We start from the raw sequence: 15,734 nt of genomic DNA, 5'->3' as shown, positions 1-15,734 counted from the left end.
CCCTCTTCTTCCCAGGTCCCTTCTTTCTTCCAGGTTCCTTCTTCTTCCCAGGTTCCTTTCTTCTTCCCAGGTTCCTCCCTTCTTTCCTCCCGGTCCCTTCTTCTCCAGGTTTCCTCTTCTTCCCAGGTCCCTCTTCTTCCAGGTTCCTCTTCTTCCAGGTCCCTCTTCTTCCAGGTCCCTCTTCTTCCAGGTCCCTCTTCTTCCAGGTCCTTCTTCTTCCAGGTTCCTCTTCTCCCAGGTCCCTCTTCTTCCAGGTTCCCTCCCCTTCTTCACCATGTCCCTTTCCCGGTTCCGGGTTCCTTCTTTCCCCAGGTCCCCTCTTCTTCCAGGTCCCTCTTCTTTCCAGGGTTCCTTCTTTTCCAGGCCCTCCTTCTTCCATTCCAGGTCCCCTCTTCTTCCAGTTCCTTCTTCCATTCCAGTTCAGGTCTTCCTTCCAGGTTCCTTCTTCTTCCCATTGGTCCCTTCTTCTTTAAAAAAACCAGTTCCCTCCTTCTTCCTATCACTCCCGGTCTTCCAGGTTCCCCTCTTCTTCCCAGGTTCCTCTTCTTCCAGGTTCCTTCTTCTTTCCAGGTCCCTTCTTCTTCCAGTCCCTCTTCTTTCCAGGTCCCTTCTTCTTCCAGGTCCATCTTCTTCCAGGTCCTTCTTCTTTCCTCCCCTCTTCTTCCCGGTCCTTCTTCTTCCAGGTTCCCCTTCTTCTTCCCAGGTCCCTTCTTCTTCCAGGTTCCTTCTTCTTCCCAGGTTCCCTCTTCTTCCAGGTCCTTCCTTCTTCCAGGTCCCTTCTTCTTCCAGGTCCTTCCTTCTTATTCCAGGTCCTTCTTCTTCCAGGTTCCCTTCCTTCTTCTTCCAGGTCCTTCTTCTTCCAGGGTTTCCTCCCTTTCTTCCTTCCAGGTCCCTTCTTCTTCCAGGTTCTTTCCCTTTTACTTCCAGGTTCCTTCTTCTTCCAATCCTTCTTCTTCCAGGTCCTTCTTCTTCCAGGTCCCTCTTCTTCCAGGTCCTTCTTGCTTCCCGGTCCTTTCTTCTTCCACAGGTCCTTCTTCTTCCGGCCAGGTCCCTTCTTCTTCCAGGGTCCCTTCTTCTTCCCAGGTTCCCTCTTCCTTCCCAGGTTCCCAATTCCCGGTCTTCTTCCAGGTTCCCTCTTCTTCCCCAGGTTCCCTCTTCTTCCAGGTTCTTCTTTCTTTCCAGGTCCTTCTTCTTCCAGGTCCCGGCCCTCTTCTTTCCCAGGTTGGTTCCTTCCTTCTTCCCAGGTCCCTTCTTCTTCCCAGGTTCCCTTCTTCCTTCCCGTTCCCTCCTTCCTTCCCAGGTTCCTTCTTCTTCCAGGTTTCCTTCTTTCCTCCAGGTTCCCCTTCCATTCTTCCAGGTCCCTTCTTCTTCCAGGTCCTTTCTTCTTTTTCCAGGGGTCCCTTCTTCTTCCAAGGTCCCTTCCTTCTTTTCCACATTTCCTTCTTCTCCCAGGTCCTTCTTCTTCCAGGTTTTTCCCTCTTCTTCCCAGGCCCTTCTTCTTCCAGGTTCCCTTCCTTCTTTCCAGGTCCCTTCTTCTTCCAGTCCCTTCTTCTTCCAGGTTCCTTACTTCTTCCAAGGTCCATTCCTTTGTTCCCCAGGTCCCCTTCTTCCAGGTTCCCTCTTCCTCCCAGGTTCCCTCCCTTCTTCCATCCCTTCTTCTTCCGGTTCCCTCTTCTTCCAGGTTTCCTCTTCCTTCCGGTCCCTCTTCCTTCCCAGGTTCCCTTCTTCTTTCCAGTCCCTTCCCTTCTTCCAAGGGGTTTTTTTTTTCCCTCTTCTTCCCAGGTTCCCTTCTTCTTCCCAGGTCCCTTCCTTCTTCCAGGTTCCTCTTCTTCCCAGGTTCCTTCTTCTTCCCAGGGTTCCCTCTTCTCCCAGGTTCCCGTCTTTTCTTCCCAGGTCCCCTCTTCTTTCCAGGTTCCTCTTCTTTTCCACTTGGCAGGTGGCCCTTTTTCCTCCAGGTCTTCTTCCCAGGTTCTCTTTTCTCCAGGTCCCTCTTCTCAGGTCCCTCTTCTCCGGAGGTTCCCCCCTCTTCTCCAGGTCCCTCTTCTTCCAGGTTCCTCTTCTTCCAGGTCCTTCTTTCCCTCGGTCTTCCAGCTCCAGTTCCTCTTCTTGGGTTCCAGGTTCCTCTTCTCCAGGTCCTTCTTCTTCCAGGTTCCTCTTCTCCCAGGTCCCTCTTCTTCCAGGTCCCTCTTCTTCCAGGTCCTCTTCTTCCAGGTCCTTCTTCTTCCAGGTTCCTCTTCTTCCAGGTTCGCTACTTCTTTTCAGGTTCCTTCCTTCCTTTCTTCTTCCAGGTTCCTCGGTTTTCTTCCAGGTTCCTCTTCTTCCCAGGTTCCTCTTCTTCCCAGTCCCTTTCTTCTTCCAGGTCCTCTTCTTCCAGGTCCCCCTCTTCTTCCGCCAGGTCCCTCTTCTTCAGGTCCCTCTTCTTTTCCAGGTCCTTCTTCTTCCAGGTCCTCTTCCTCCCAGGTTCCTCTTCTTCCAGGTCCTTCTTCTTCCAGGTTCCTCTTCTTCCAGGTCCTTCTTCTTCCAGGTTCCTCTTCTTCCAGGTCCTTCTTCTTCCAGGTTCCTCTTCTTCCAGGTTCCTTCCTTTTCTTTCCAGTTCCTCTTCTCTCCAGGTCCTCTTCTCCCTTAGTCCTCTTCTCCTGGTCCCTCTTCGTCCAGGTTCCTCTTGCTCCCAGGTCCGTCTTCTTCCAGGTCCTCTTCTCCAGGTCCTTCTTCTTCAGGTTCCTCTTCTCCCAGTCCCTCTTCTTTCGCAGGTCCTCTTCTTCCAGGTCCCATCTTCTTCAGGTCCTATTCTTCTTCCAGTTCCTCTTCTCCCAGGTCCCTCTCTTCAGGTCCTTCTTCTTCCAGGTTCCTCTTCTCCCAGTCCCTCTCTTCCAGGTCCTTCTCTTCCAGTTCCTCTTCTTCCCAGGTCCTCTTCTTCTTCCTTCCAGTTCCTCTTCTCCCAGGTCCTCTTCTTTTCTTCCAGGTCCCTCTTCTTCCAGGTTCTCTTTCCAGGTTCCTCTTTCTTCCAGGTCCCTCTTCTCCAGGTCCCTCTCTTCAGGTTCCTCTTCTCCCAGGGTCATCCTTACTTCAGTTCCTCTCTTCTCCAGGTCCCATCTTCTTCCAGTCCTCTTCTTCAGGTCCCTCTTCTTCCAAGGTCCTTCTTAGAAGTTCCTCTTCTCCCGGTCCTCTTCTTCAGGTCCCTCTTCTTCCAGGTCCCTCTTCTTCCAGAGTTCCATCTTCTCCAGGTCCTTTCTCTTCAGGTCCCTCTTCTCTCCCAGGTCCTCTTTCTTCAGGTCCCGTCTTCTTCCGGTCCCGCTTCTCCAGGTCCCTCTTCTTCAGGTCCTTCTTCTTCCGTTTCCTCTTCTACTCCAGGTCCTCTTCTTCCAGGTCCTTCTTCTTCCAGGTCCTCTTCTCCCCAGGTCCCTCTTCCTTCCAGGTCCCTTCTTCTTCCCAGTGTTCCTCTTCTCCCAGGTCCCTCTTCTTCCAGTTCCTCTTCTCCCAGGTTGCCACTTCTTCCCCAGGTTCCTCTTCTCCCCAGGTCCCTCTTCTTCCAGGTTCCTTCTTCTTCCAGGTTCCTCTTCTTCCAGGTTCCCTTCTTCCAGGTCTTTCTTCTTCCAGGTTCCCTTTCTTCCCAGGTCCTTCTTCTTCCAGGTTCCTTCCTTTCTTCCAGGTCCTCTTCTTCCAGGTTCCTCTTCTTCCGGTTCCCTTCTTCTTCCAGGTTCCTTCTTCTTCCAGGTCCTTCCTTCTTCCAGGTTCCTCTTTCTCCCAGGTCCCTTCTTCTTCCAGGTTCCTCCCTTCTTCCCAGTCCTTCTCCTTTCCAGGTCCTCCCTTCTTCTTTCCCAGGTCCCTTCTTCTTTCCAGGGTTCCTTCTTCTTCCCAGGTTCCCTCTTCTTGCCCAGGGTCCCCTCTTCTCGCCCAGGTCCCTCCCTTTCTTCCCAGTCCCTCTTCTTCCAGGTTCTTCCTTCTTCCCCAGGTCCCCTCCTTTCTTCACCAGGTCCCTCTTCTTCCAGGTTCCCTCTATTCTTCCATGGTCCTTCTTCTTCCAGGGTCCTCTTCTTCCAGGTCCTCTTCTTCCAGTCCCTCTTCTTCCCAAGTCCTTCTTCCAGGTTCCTTCCTTCTTCCAGGTCCCCCTCTTCTTCCAGGTCCCTTCTTCTTCCAGGTCCTCTTCTTCCAGTCCTTCTTCTTCCAGGTTCCTCCCTTCCTTCACTTCCAGGTCCTCTTCTTCCAGGTCCCTTCTTCTTTCCAGGTCCCTCCTTCCCTTCCAGGTCCTTCTTCTTCGCCAGGTTTTTCCTCTTCTTCCAAGGTCTCCCTTCTTCCAGGTTCCTCTTCTTTCCCAGGTTCCCCTCTTCTTCCAGTTCCCTTCTTCTTCCAAGGTTCCTCTTCTCCCATGGTCCCTCTTGAGGACAGCCTTCTTCCTTCCAGGTTTCCTCTTTCTCCCAGGTCCCTCCTTCTTCCAGGTCCCTCTTCCTTCCAGGTCCCTTCTTCTTCCAGGTTCCTCTTCTTCCAGGCCGCCCTTCTTCTTCCATGTCCCCCTCTTCTCCCGGTCCCTCTTCTTCCAGGTCCTTCTTCTTCCAGGTTACTCTTCTCCCAGGTCCCTCTTCTTCCAGGTCCTTCTTCTTCCAGGTTCCTCTTCTCCTCCAGGTCCCTCTTCTTTGCCAGTCCTCTCTTCGTCCAGGTCCCTTCTTCCTTCCAGGTTCTCTTCTTCCGGGTCCTTTCCTTCTTCCAGGTCCTTCTTCTTCCAGGTCCTTCTTCTTCCAGGTCCCTCTTCTTCCAGGTCCTTCTTCTTCCCAGGTTCCTCTTCTTCCCAGGTCCTTCTTCTTCCCAGGTTCCCCTTCCTTCCCAGGTTCCCTCTTCTTCCCAGGGTCCTTCCTTCTTCTTCCAGGTTCCTCTTCTCCAGGTCCCCTCCTTTCTTTTTCCAGGTCCCTTCTTCTTCCAGGTCCCTCGCTTCTTCCCAGGTTCCTCTTCTTTCCAGGTCCTTCTTCTTCCAGGGTTCCCTTTCTTCCCAGGTCCCTCCTTTCTTCTTTCCAGGTCCCTTCTTCTTTCCAAGCGGGTTCCTTCTTCTTCCAGGTTCCCTCTTCTTTCCCAGGTCCCTTCTTCTTTCCAGGTTTCCTCTTCTCCCAGGTTGCCTCTTCTTTCCAGGTCCCTCTTCTTCCAGGTCCTTCTTCTTCCAGGTCCCTCTTCTTCCAGGTCCCTCTTCTTCCAGGTTCCTCTTCTTCCAGGTCCTTCTTCTTCCAGGTCCTTCTTCCTTTGCCAGGTTCCTCTTCTTCCCAGGTTCCCTCTTCTTCAGGTTCCCTCCTTCTTCAGGTCCTTTCTTCTTCCAGTCCTCTTCTCCCAGGTCCCTCTTCCTTCAGTCCCTCTTCTTCCAGGTTCCTCTTCTCCCAGTCCTCTTCTCCGGTCCTTCTTCTTCCAAGGTTCCTTCTTCTTCCAGGGTCCTTCTTCTTCCAGGTCCTTCTTCTTCCAAGGTCCCCTTCTTCTCAGGTCCTTCTGCTTCCAGATCCTTCTTCTTTCCGGTTCCTTCTTCCTTCCAGGCTTCCCTCTTCTTCCAGGTCCTTCCTTCCTTCCGGTCCTTCTTTCTTCCAAGGTTCCCTTCCTTCCCTCCCCATGGTCCTTCTTCTCCAGGTCCTTCTTCTTCCCAGGTCCCCTTCTTCTTCCGGCCCGGTTCCCTCTTCTTCCAGGTCCCTTCTTCACCACAAAAAAAAACCACCCCCACTTAAAACCACCAACCAAACCCAACAAAAATTTCATATTTTCACTTGGTTCCTTCCTTCCTTTCTTTCTTGGCCCGGTCCCTCTTCCTTGCCCCTTTCCCTCTTCTTCCACCCCCTTTCTTTCCTTCTTCCCTTGGTCCCTTCTTCCTTCCGGTCCCTCTTTCCCTCCTCCCTTCTTCTTCCGGTTTCCTTCTTCTTCCCTCCTTCCCTTCCTTCCTTCCCTTCCTTCTTCTTCCTTTCCCCTTCCTTCTTCCTTCGGTCCTTCTTCTTCCCTGGTCCTCTTCTTCCCGGCCCTTCCTTCCTTCCCTGTCCTCTTCTCCCCTGTCCCTCTTCTTCCCGGTTCCTCTTCTCCCTGTTCCCTCTTCTCCCGGTCCCTTCTTCTTCCCCTGTTCCTCTTCTCCGTTCCTCTTTCTTCCCGGTCCTCTTCTTCCCTGTTCCTCTTCTTCCCGTTCCTTTCTCTTCCCTTTTTCCTCTTCTCCCCGGTCCCCTCTTCTCCTTCCCTCTTCTTCCCTGTCCCTCTTCTCTCCACTTTCCTCCGTCTTCGTCCTGGCCCCGGATTTCTTCCAGGCCCCTTTTTCTTTCTTGCCAGGTCCTATTTTCCTTTTCCAGGTTCCTCTTTCTTACGGGGTTTTTCTTCTATTCTACCCATGGGCTCCTTTTCCTTCCCAAGTCCTTGTCTTCCAGGTCCCTCTTCTGCCCGGGTCCTTCTTTCTTCCAGGTTCCTCTTCTCCCAGGTCCCTCTTCTTGCCGGTCCTTCTTCTTCAGGTTCTTTCTTCCAGGTCCTCTTCTTCCAGGTCCCTTATCTCCCAGGGGCCCTCTTCTTCCGGCCTCTTCTTTCCAGTGTTCTTCTTGCTTCCAGTCCCTCTTCTTCCAGGTCCTTCTTCTTCCAGGTCCTTCTTCTTCCAGGTCCTCTTCTTCCAGTCGTTCTTCTTCCAGTTCCTCTTCTCCAATGTTCCTCTTCTTCCAGGTTCCTCTTCTCCCAGGTTCCTCTTCTTCCAGGTCCTTCTTCTTCCAGGTCCTTCTTCTTCCAGGTCCCTCTTCTTCCAGGTCCTTCTTCTTCCAGGTCCTTCTTCTTCCAGGTCCTTCTTCTTCCAGGTCCCTCTTCTTCCAGGTCCTTCTTCTTCCAGGTTCCTCTTCTCCCAGGTCCCTCTTCTTCCAGGTTCCTCTTCTCCCAGTTCGTCTCTCCAGGTCCTTCTTCTTCAGGTCCTTCTTCTTCCAGTCCCTCTCTCAGGTTCCTCTCTTCCAGGTACCTTCTGCTTCCAGTTCCTTCGTCTTCCAGGTTTTCCTCTCTTCCAGATCATTCTTCTTCGCAGGTCCGTCTTCTTCCCAGGTCGCCTCTCTTCCAGGGCCCTTCTTCTCAGTCCCTCTTCTTCCAGGTCCTTCTTCTTGCCAGTCCCTCTTCTTACGGTCCTTCTCTTCCAGGTCCTTCTTCTTCAGCTCCTCTTCTTCCAGGTCCTTCTTCTTCAGGTCCCTCTTCTCCCAGTCTCTCTTCTTCCCGTTTCCTCTTCTCCGCAGGGTCCGCTCTTCTTCCAGGTCCTTCTTCTTCCAGGTTCCTCTTCTTCCAGGTTCCTCTTCTTCCAGGTCCCTCTTCTTCCAGGTTCCTCTTCTTCCAGGTCCTTCTTCTTCCAGGTTCCTCTTCTCCCAGGTCCCTCTTCTTCCAGGTCCCTCTTCTTCCCAGGTCCCTCTTCTTCCAAGGTTCCTCTTCCTCCCATGTCCCTCTTCTCCCAGGTTCCCCTCTCTTCCAGTCTTCTTCTTCCAGTCCCTCTTCCTTCCAGGTCCCTCTTCTTCCAGGTCCCTCTTCTTCCAGGTTCTTCTTCTTCCAGGTCCTTCTTCTTCCAGGTCCTTCTTCTTCCAGGTCCTTCTTCTCCCAGGTCCTTCTTCTTCCAGGTTCCTCTTCTCCCAGGTCCTTCTTCTTCCAGGTTCCTCTTCTCCCAGGTCCCTCTTCTTCCAGGTTCCTCTTCTTCCAGGTCCCTCTTCTTCCAGGTTCCTCTTCTTCCAGGTCCTTCTTCTTCCAGGTTCCTCTTCTCCCAGGTCCTTCTTCTTCCAGGTTCCTCTTCTTCCAGGTCCTTCTTCTTCCAGGTTTCCCTCTTCTCCCAGGTCCCTCTTCTTCCAGGTCCCTCTTCTTCCAGGTCCCTCTTCTTCCAGGTCCTCTTCTTCCAGGTTCCTCTTCTCCCAGGTCCCTCTTCTTCCAGGTCCTTCTTCTTCCAGGTTCCTCTTCTCCCAGGTCCCTCTTCTTCCAGGTCCTTCTTCTTCCAGGTTCCTCTTCTCCCAGGTCCTTCTTCTTCCAGGTTCCTCTTCGCACCAGGCCCTCTTCCAGGTCCCTCTTCTTCCGGTTCCTCTTCTCCAGTTCCTCTTCTTACCAGTTCCTTCTTCCTTCCAGGTTTCCTCTTCTCCATGTCCTTCTTCTTCCGGTTCCTCTTCTCCCTAGGTCCCTCTTCTTCCAGGTTCCTCTTCTCCCAGGTCCTTCTTCTTCCAGGTTCCTCTTCTCCCAGGTCCTTCTTCTTCCAGGTTCCTCTTCTCCCAGGTCCTTCTTCTTCCAGGTTCCTCTTCTCCCAGGTCCCTCTTCTTCCAGGTCCCTCTTCTTCCAGGTCCCTTGTTTGTGGGGTGGGTTCTTCTTCCAGGTCCTTCTTCTTCCAGTTCCTCTCTCCCAGGTCCTCTTCTCCATGTCCTTCTTCTTAAGGTCCTCTCTCCCGGTCCTCTTCTTCAGTCCTTCTTCTTCCGTTCCCTCGTCTCCCAGGTCCTTCTTCCTTCCAGGTTCCTCTTCTCACCCAGGTCCCTAGTCTCCAGTCCCTCTTCCTTCCAGGTTCCTCTTCTTCCAGGTCCCTCTTCTTCCGGTCCTCTCTTCTTCCGGTCCTCTCTTCCAGTTCCTCTCTCCCGTCCTTCTTCTTCCAGGTTCATCTTCTCCCAGGTCCCTCTTCTTCCAGGTCACTCTCTTCTAGTCCCTCTTCTTCCCGTCTTCTCTTCTCCAGTTCCTCTTCTCCCAGGTCCCTCTTCTTCCAGGTTCCTCTTCTCCCAGGTTCCTCTTCTTCCAGGTCCCTCTTCTTCCAGGTCCTTCTTCTTCCAGGTCCCTCTTCTTCCAGCCCTTTCTTCCGTTCTTTCTTCGTCCAGGTCCCTCTTCTTCCAGGTCCTTCTTCTTCCAGGTTCCTCTTCTCCCAGGTCCTTTCTCTCCAGGGTTCCTCTTCTTCCAGGTCCCTCTTCTTCCAGGTCCCTCTTCTTCCAGGTTCCTCTTCTTCCAGGTTTCCTCTTTCTTCCAGTCCTTCTTCTTCCAGGTTCCTCTTCTCCCAGCCTTCTGCTTCCAGGTTTCCTCTTCTCAGGTCCCCCTTCTTCTTCAGGTCTCCTCTTCTCCCAGTTCCTCTCTTCCAGGTCCCTCTTTTCTTCCAGGTCCGCTCTTCTTCCAGGTCCTTCATTATCAAAGTTCCTCTTCTCCCAGTCCCTCTTCTTCCAGGTCCTTCTTCTTCCAGGTTCCTCTTCTCCCAGGTCCTCTCTCCAGGTCCTTCTTCTCCAGGTTCCGCTTCTCCCAGGTCCTCTTCTTCAGTCCTCTTTTCCAGTCCCTCTTCTTCCAGGTCCCTCTTCTTCCAGGTCCCTCTTCTTCCAGGTTCCTCTTCTCCCAGGTCCTCTTCTTCCAGGTCCCTCTTCTCCGGTCCTTCTTCTTCCAGGTCCCTCTTTCTTCCAGGTCCCTCTTCTTCCGGGTCCTCTCTCCAGGTTCTTCTTCTTCCAGGTCTTCTTCTTCCAGGTCTTCGTCTCTCTCCCAGGTCTTCTTCTTCCAGGTTCCTCTCTCCCCAGGTCCTTCTTCTTCAGGTTTCTCTTCTCCCAGGTCCCCCCTCTCTTCCGGTCCCCTTCTTCCATGTTTTCCTCTTCTTCACAGGTTCTCTTCTTCCATCCTTCTTTCTTCCAGGTTCCTCTTCTCCCAGGTCCTTTTTCTTCCAGGTTCCTCTTCTCCCAGGTCCTTCTTCTTCCAGGTTCCTCTTCTCCCAGGTCCCTCTTCTTCCAGGTCCCTCTTCTTCCAGGTCCCTCTTCTTCCAGGTCCTTCTTCTTCCAGGTCTCCTCTTCTCCCAGTTCCCTTTGTGTACACAGGTTCTCTTCTTCCCAGGTTTCCTCTTCTCCAGGTCCCCTCTTCTTCCAGGTACTTCTTCTTCCAGGTTCCTCTTCCCCAGTTCCTTTCGTCTTCAGGTTCCTCTTCTCCCAGTCCCTCTTCTTCCGTCCCTCTTCTCCAGTTTCCTCGTTTCCAGGTTCTCTTCTTCCAGGTCCCTTCTTCTTCGGTTCCCTTCTCCCAGTCCCTTCCTTCTTCCAGGTTCCTCTTCTCCCAGGTCCTTCTTCTTCCAGGTTCCTCTTCTCCCAGGTCCTTCTTCTTCCAGGTTCCTCTTCTTCTCCAGGTCTTCTTTTTCCAGGTTCCTCTTCTCCGCCGTACCTCTTCTTCCATGTCCCTCTTCTTCAGGTCCCTCTTCTCAGTCCTTCTTCTCAGGTTCCTCTTCTCCATGTCCCTCTTCTTCCAGTCCTTCTTCTCCATGGTTTTGCCTCTTCTCCCAGGTCCCTCTTCTTCCAGGTCCTTCTTCTTCCAGGTTCCTCTTCTCCCAGGTCCTTCTTCTTCCAGGTTCCTCTTCTCCCAGGTCCCTCTTCTTCCAGGTCCCTCTTCTTCCAGGTTCCTCTTCTTCCAGGTTCCTCTTCTTCCAGGTCCCTCTTCTTCCAGGTCCCTCTTCTTCAGTTCCTCGTTCTCCAGGTCATTCTTCTTCCAGGTTCCTCTCTCCCAGTTCCCTCTTCTTCTCAGGTCCCTCTTCTTCAGGTCCTCTTCCTTCCAGTCCTTCTTCGTCCAGTATTCTTCTCCCAGGTCTCTCTTCTTCCAGGTCCTCTTCTTCCCGTCCTCTTCTTCAGGTTCCTCTTCTTCCAGGTCCTTCTTCTTTTCCAGGTCCTCCTTCTTCCAGGTCTCTTCCTGCCCAGGTTCCTTCTTCTTCCAGGTTCACCCCCGTTCTTTTCTTCCCAGGTTCCCCTCTTCTTTCCAGGTACCTTCCTTCTTCTTCCAGGTTCCTCTTCTTCCAGGTCCCTCTTCTTCCAGGTCCCTCTTCTTCCAGGTTCCTCTTCTTCCAGGTCCCTCTTCTTCCAGGTCCTTCTTCTTCCAGGTTCCTCTTCTCCCAGGTCCCTCTTCTTCCAGGTCCCTCTTCTTCCAGGTCCCTCTTCTTCCAGGTTCCTCTTCTTCCAGGTCCATTCTTTCTTCAGGTTCCTCTTCTTTTCCCAGGTCCCCTTCTTCTTCCGGTTTCCTCTTCTTCCAGGTCCTTCTTTCTTCCAGGGTTTCCCTCTTCTTCCAGGTCCTTCCTTCTTCCGTTCCTCTCTTCCAGGTCCTTCTTCTTCCAGTTCCTCTTCTTCCCCTGGTTCCTTCTTCCTTTCCAGGTTCCTCTTCTTCCAGGTCCTTCTTCTTCCAGGTTCCTCTTCTTCCAGGTCCTTCTTCTTACCATGGTTTCCTCTTCTTCCCAGGTCCCTTCTTCTTCCAGTTTCCTCTTCTTCCAGGTCTCTTCTGCCGGTTCCTTCCTTCTTCCCAGGTCCCTCTTCTTCCAGGTTCCTTCCTTCTTCCAGGTTCCTCTTCTCCGCCATGTCCCTCCTTCTTCCAGGTTCCCTCTTTCTTCCCAGGTCCCTTCTTCTTCCCAGTTCCTCTTCTTCCAGGGGGGGTCCCTCTTCTTCCCGGTCACTTTTCTTCCATTCCCTCTCTTCCAGGTTCCTTCTTCTTCCCAGGTCCCTCTTCTTCCAGGATCCTCTTCTTCCAGGGCCTTCTTTCTTCCAGGTTCCCTTTCTTCCCGGTTCCACCTTCTTATTCCAAGGTCCCTTCTTCTTCCAGGTTTATCTTCTTCCAGTCCCTTCTTCTCAGGTTCCTTCTTTCCCAGGTCCCTTTCTTCCAGGCCTTCTTCTTCCAGGTCCCTTTCCTTCCCAGGTCCCTTTCTTCCAGGTCCTTCTTCTTCCAGGTTACCCTTCTTCTCCCAGGTCCCTCTTCTTTCCAAGGTTTCCTCTTCTCCAGGTTCCTTCCTTGTTCTTCCCAGGTCCTTTCTTCCACCCAGGTTCCTCTTCTTCCCAAGGTTCCTTACTTCTTCCAGTCCCTTTCTCCCAGGCCCATTCTTCTTGGCCAGGTTCCTTCCATTCTTCCAGGTTCCTTTCTTCTTCCAGTTCCCTTCTTCTTCCAGGTCCCACCCTCTTCTTCCCAGGTTCCCTTCCCTTCTTCCCAGGGCCCTCTTCTTCCCAGGTTCCCTTTCCTTCTTCTTCCCAGGTCCCTTCCTCTTCCAGTTCCCTCTTCTTCCAGGTCCCTCTTCTTCCCCAGGTTACCTCTTCTTCAGGTCCATCTTCTTCCAGGTCCTTCTTCTTCCAGGTTCCCTCTTCTCCCAGGTTGTCCCTTCTTCTTCCAGGTCCCGGCTTCTTCCAGGTCCCCCTTCTTTATTCCAGGTCCCATTCTTCTTCCCAGGGTCCCTTTTCTTCCCAGGTCCCTCTTCTTCCAGGTTCCCTCTTCTTTCCACCGGTTCCCTCTTCTTCCCAGGTCCCTTTCTTTCAGGTCCTTCTTCCTTCCAGGTTCCCTCTTCTTCCAAGCCGCCTTCTTCTTCCCAGGTTCCCTCTTCTTCCAGGTTCCCTTCTTTCCGGCCCAGGTTCCCTCTTCTTCCCAGGTTCCATCTTCTTCCAGGTCCTTCTTTTCCCGGTTCCTCTTCTTCCAGGTCCCTTCTTCTTCCCAGGTCCCTTCTTCTTCCAGGTTCCCTCTTCTTCCCAGTTACCGCCTCTTCTTCCCAGGTCCCTCTTCTTCCCAGGTTCCTTCTTTCTTCAAGGTTCCTTATTCTTCCAGGTTCCCTTCCCTTCTTCCAGGTTCCCCTCTTCCTCCAGGTCCCTCTTCTTCCAGGTCCCTCTTCTTCCAGGTCCCTCTTCTTCCAGGTCCCTCTTCTCCCAGGTCCCTCTTCTTCCAGGTCCCTCTTCTTCCAGGTCCCTCTTTATTCTTCCCAGGTCCCTTCTTCCCGGTCCAGGCTTCTCCAGGTCCCTTATTCTCCAGGTCCATCTGCTCCCAGGTCCCTCTTGGTTCCAGGTTCCATCTTCTTCCGGTCCCTTCTTGGCTTCCAGGTCCCTTCTTGGTTCCAGGTTCCCTCTTCTTCCAGGTCCATCTTCTTCCAGGTTCCCTTCTTGCTCCATTGGTTCCCTCCTTCTACAGGGTCTTCTTATTCAGGTTCCTTTCTTATTCAGGTCCCTCTTTCTTCCATGGGTTCCCCTCTTCTTCCCAGGTTCCCTTCCATTCTTCCCGGTCCCTCTTCTCAGGTTCCCACTTCGGTTCTGGCCAGGTCCCTCTTCTTCCAGGTTCCCCTCTTCTTCCCAGGTCCCTCTTCTTCCAGTCCCTTCTTATCTCCAGGTCCCCTCTTCTCCCAGGTCCCTTCCTTCTTCCAGGTCTTCGGTTCCAGGTCCCTTCTTCTCCAGTCCCTCTTCTTCAGGTTCCATTTCTCCAGGTCCCTCTTCTTCCAGGTCCCTCTTCTCCCAGGTCCCTCTTCTTCCAGGTTCCTCTTCTTCCAGGTCCCTCTTCTCCCAGGTCCCTCTTCTTCCAGGTTCCTCTTCTTCCAGGTAACCTCCTTTTTCTCCACCCAGGTCTTCTATTCCAGGTTCCATCTTCTTGGTCCAGGTTCCTTATTATTCCAGGTTCCCTCTTCTTACCAGGGTTCCCTTTCTTCCAGGTTCCTCTTCTTCCAGGTCCCTCTTCTTCCAGGTTCCTCTTCTTCCAGGTCCCTCTTCTTCCTGGCCCCATTTCTTCCAGGCCCCTTTTCTTCCAGGTCCTATTTTCTTCCAGGTCTCTTTTCTTCCAGGTTTCTATTCTACCAGGCTCCTTTTCCTTCCAAGTCCCTTGTCTTCCAGGTCCCTTTTCTGCCAGGTCCCTTTTCATCTGGGGCCATATTTTTCAGGCCACTTTTCTTCCAGGCGCCGATTTTCTCCAGGTCCTTTTCTTCCAGGCATCTTTTCTTCTAGGTCCTTTTCTTCCAGGGCCCTTTTCCTTCCAGGTCCCCTTTCTTCCAGGCCCCTTCCGTTCCAAGTTTTTTTTTTCTCCCAGGTCCCTTTCCTTCCAGCAGGAACCAATAGGTTGAGGAACAGCTGATGATCATTAAATCTTCACTGTCTATGTTTCAATGAATTACATTAAAGTGTTTCAAATCCACCTACGTTGTTTCTTTGGTGCAGAGGGCGTTGGTGACCTCAGTTGTTGTGAGGTAAGGTCGATCAACTGCAGCCAATAATTCTATCTTGTGAAATTCTTGACTGTGATAAAGTCGTCGGTTCTTTCGATTTCTTTGCCACAATATTCGTAAAATAAGTCTGTTTCCTATAACATGAAATGCAAAGTGTGTCATTTAATTTTGGGTGTAACAAGTTAGTATACTGGAAATATACATCACTTTTTAACTATATCATCTGCACGAGGCCATTTCAGATTTACTTGAATACTGAAATGTTTTTGTCGAACTATTTACACTAATTAAAACGTGAATGAGGATTTGCGGGAATTCCTAGCCAAAAAAAAAGTTTGCAAAAAAATTTGTAATTAACTTTTCCATGTCATATTTTACCAATATTGTTCATGTTATTAAACACCAGGAGCCCCATTCACTCTTATCACAGAGTTCTTGACTTTTATTACAACTTTATCTTTATATATTTATCTTCGTATCCATTCATATTGCTTATATGGTTTTTTAATGTTATTCGTAATTTTTTCCCCCCATACTGACCGTTGGGTAGAATCTTGATTAATCTTTTCTTGTCTTTTTATTGCTGGATTATAAAACCAACACAGTAAGAGTGTTATAGCAAATAAATTTGTTTCTTTTCATTACTTAAAATTTTTTGTTTGTTCATCTTAGCTTAGTTTTTTATCTTTTTTTTTTTATAGAGGGGTAAGATTGTTCCAAAGTCTAATCTTTTGCTATATGTTTCTTGTTCAATGATTTTTCGAAGGTGAATGTTCAGCAGGAAGAATTTGGGCAGTCTTCAGTCTGTTTTTATAAGCTTCAGTCCCTCTTTTATATTAATAACAACAACAACAACAACAACAATAATAATAATAATAATCTTTCCTTTATAATAATAATAATAATAATAACAACAACAATAATAACAACAACAACATAAACCACAGCAACAACAACAATAATAATAATGATAATAATAATAATCTCTAATTTTATTTCCAGTATCATAATTGTATAGGTATTCTTATCAAACGACAGAGACACGAACTGTCCAAAAGACTTTATATGAACTTTGAAAACTAAAATAAAACAACAAGTGTCAAGCCAAAACAAGAAATTCTTTGTATTTTATAAAAGATCTCCCCTGGAATGAACCTTGCTGCAGCATCCCCTACCTTTTTAATCTTCCTTAATTGACGTCAATGACCATTTCAGCATTTGCGTTTTTATCTGTTATCATAAAGACTTCTAGAAAGATCTATTTTCTGTTCATTCGTGCCCGATCAAACGTTCACCGGAATGACTCGAAGGAATATGAAAGGAGCATCCTCCATCGTGTAATAAAAATGAATAAATAAAGCATCAGCGCAGTCAAGAAGGACACATCTCCCTTTAAATCTCTCTTTTGTTTCATAAATGGCGTCCCCCTCTTCATGGGAGAGCTCGGCTAATCTGTTAAGAAGCGAAAGTCTAATTCAGGCGCGTTGGGGAGAGAGAGAGAGAGAGAGAGAGAGAGAGAAGAGAGAGAGAGAGAGAGAGAGAGAGTCTTTTTACCCTGGTGTCAAGAGCTGTCCTAAGCCTATGGCCGAGGAAAAAAGAACCGGACAAAAGTGAGATTTCAAAACAAAAGGCTTAGGGACGGTGGCTGAGAATGGGGTGGGGAGAGGAGGAGGAGGAGGAAGAGGAGGAAGGAGGAATAACAGCAGGGACTGAGGTGAAGGATAATGGAAGACAGGGGAATTCTTAAATAATGACGCTATTACCGTTGGCGAATGGCGTCATTCGTAATGGAACGAACTTTCGACTTGAAAGTTTCAAAGGACGAGGAGAGCTAACGCCATCCATCTATTATCCTAAAGAGGAG

At 50.6% G+C, this 15,734-nt stretch overlaps 4 protein-coding genes across 4 annotated transcripts; all 4 read right to left on the bottom strand.

Annotated features, from left to right (window-relative positions):
* Positions 1-499: 499 nt before the first annotated feature.
* On the bottom strand, positions 500-2,772 carry LOC135202822 (eukaryotic translation initiation factor 3 subunit A-like). The gene is made up of 3 exons (XM_064232283.1): positions 2,667-2,772; positions 2,253-2,562; positions 500-2,102 (listed from the first exon to the last, which is right to left on the bottom strand). The coding sequence occupies exons 1-3, from the start codon at positions 2,770-2,772 to the stop codon at positions 500-502; spliced, it is 2,019 nt and encodes a 672-aa protein (XP_064088353.1).
* Positions 2,773-3,314: 542 nt separating this feature from the next.
* On the bottom strand, positions 3,315-4,505 carry LOC135202821 (eukaryotic translation initiation factor 3 subunit A-like). Its single transcript, XM_064232282.1, has one exon. The coding sequence runs from the start codon at positions 4,503-4,505 to the stop codon at positions 3,315-3,317; it is 1,191 nt and encodes a 396-aa protein (XP_064088352.1).
* A 2,645-nt stretch (positions 4,506-7,150) lies between these two features.
* LOC135202820 (eukaryotic translation initiation factor 3 subunit A-like) lies at positions 7,151-8,083 on the bottom strand. The gene has a single exon (XM_064232281.1). It carries the CDS (start codon positions 8,081-8,083, stop codon positions 7,151-7,153), a length of 933 nt encoding a protein of 310 aa, XP_064088351.1.
* Positions 8,084-9,546: 1,463 nt separating this feature from the next.
* Positions 9,547-11,270, bottom strand: LOC135202819 (eukaryotic translation initiation factor 3 subunit A-like). The gene is made up of 2 exons (XM_064232280.1): positions 10,689-11,270; positions 9,547-10,596 (listed from the first exon to the last, which is right to left on the bottom strand). Exons 1-2 carry the CDS (start codon positions 11,268-11,270, stop codon positions 9,547-9,549), a joined length of 1,632 nt encoding a protein of 543 aa, XP_064088350.1.
* Between the last annotated feature and the right edge of the window lie 4,464 nt (positions 11,271-15,734).

This window comes from Macrobrachium nipponense, chromosome 33 (assembly GCF_015104395.2).
Source record: "Macrobrachium nipponense isolate FS-2020 chromosome 33, ASM1510439v2, whole genome shotgun sequence".
Classification (NCBI taxonomy): Eukaryota; Metazoa; Arthropoda; class Malacostraca; order Decapoda; family Palaemonidae; genus Macrobrachium; species Macrobrachium nipponense.
This window is presented reverse-complemented; position numbering and strand designations above follow the sequence as displayed.

Coding starts and splice junctions, on each gene's coding strand:
- LOC135202821 (XM_064232282.1), bottom strand. CDS start 4,505: ATGGAAGAAGAAGGGCGGCCTGGAAGAAGAGGAACCTGGAAGAAGAAG.
- LOC135202822 (XM_064232283.1), bottom strand. CDS start 2,772: ATGGGACCTGGAAGAAGAGGACCTGCGAAAGAAGAGGGACTGGGAGAA. Junction 2,563..2,666: donor GGAAGAAGACGGACCTGGGA/GCAAGAGGAACC, acceptor ACCTGGAAGAAG/AGGAACCTGGAAGAAGAAGG. Junction 2,103..2,252: donor AGGAAGGAACCTGAAAAGAA/GTAGCGAACCTG, acceptor GAACCCAAGAAG/AGGAACTGGAGCTGGAAGAC.
- LOC135202819 (XM_064232280.1), bottom strand. CDS start 11,270: ATGGCGGAGAAGAGGAACCTGGAAGAAGGAAGGAACCTGGAAGAAGAG. Junction 10,597..10,688: donor AACCTGGAAGAAGAAGGAAG/GTACCTGGAAAG, acceptor ACCTGGAAGAAG/GAGGACCTGGAAAAGAAGAA.
- LOC135202820 (XM_064232281.1), bottom strand. CDS start 8,083: ATGGAGAAGAGGAAACCTGGAAGGAAGAAGGAACTGGTAAGAAGAGGA.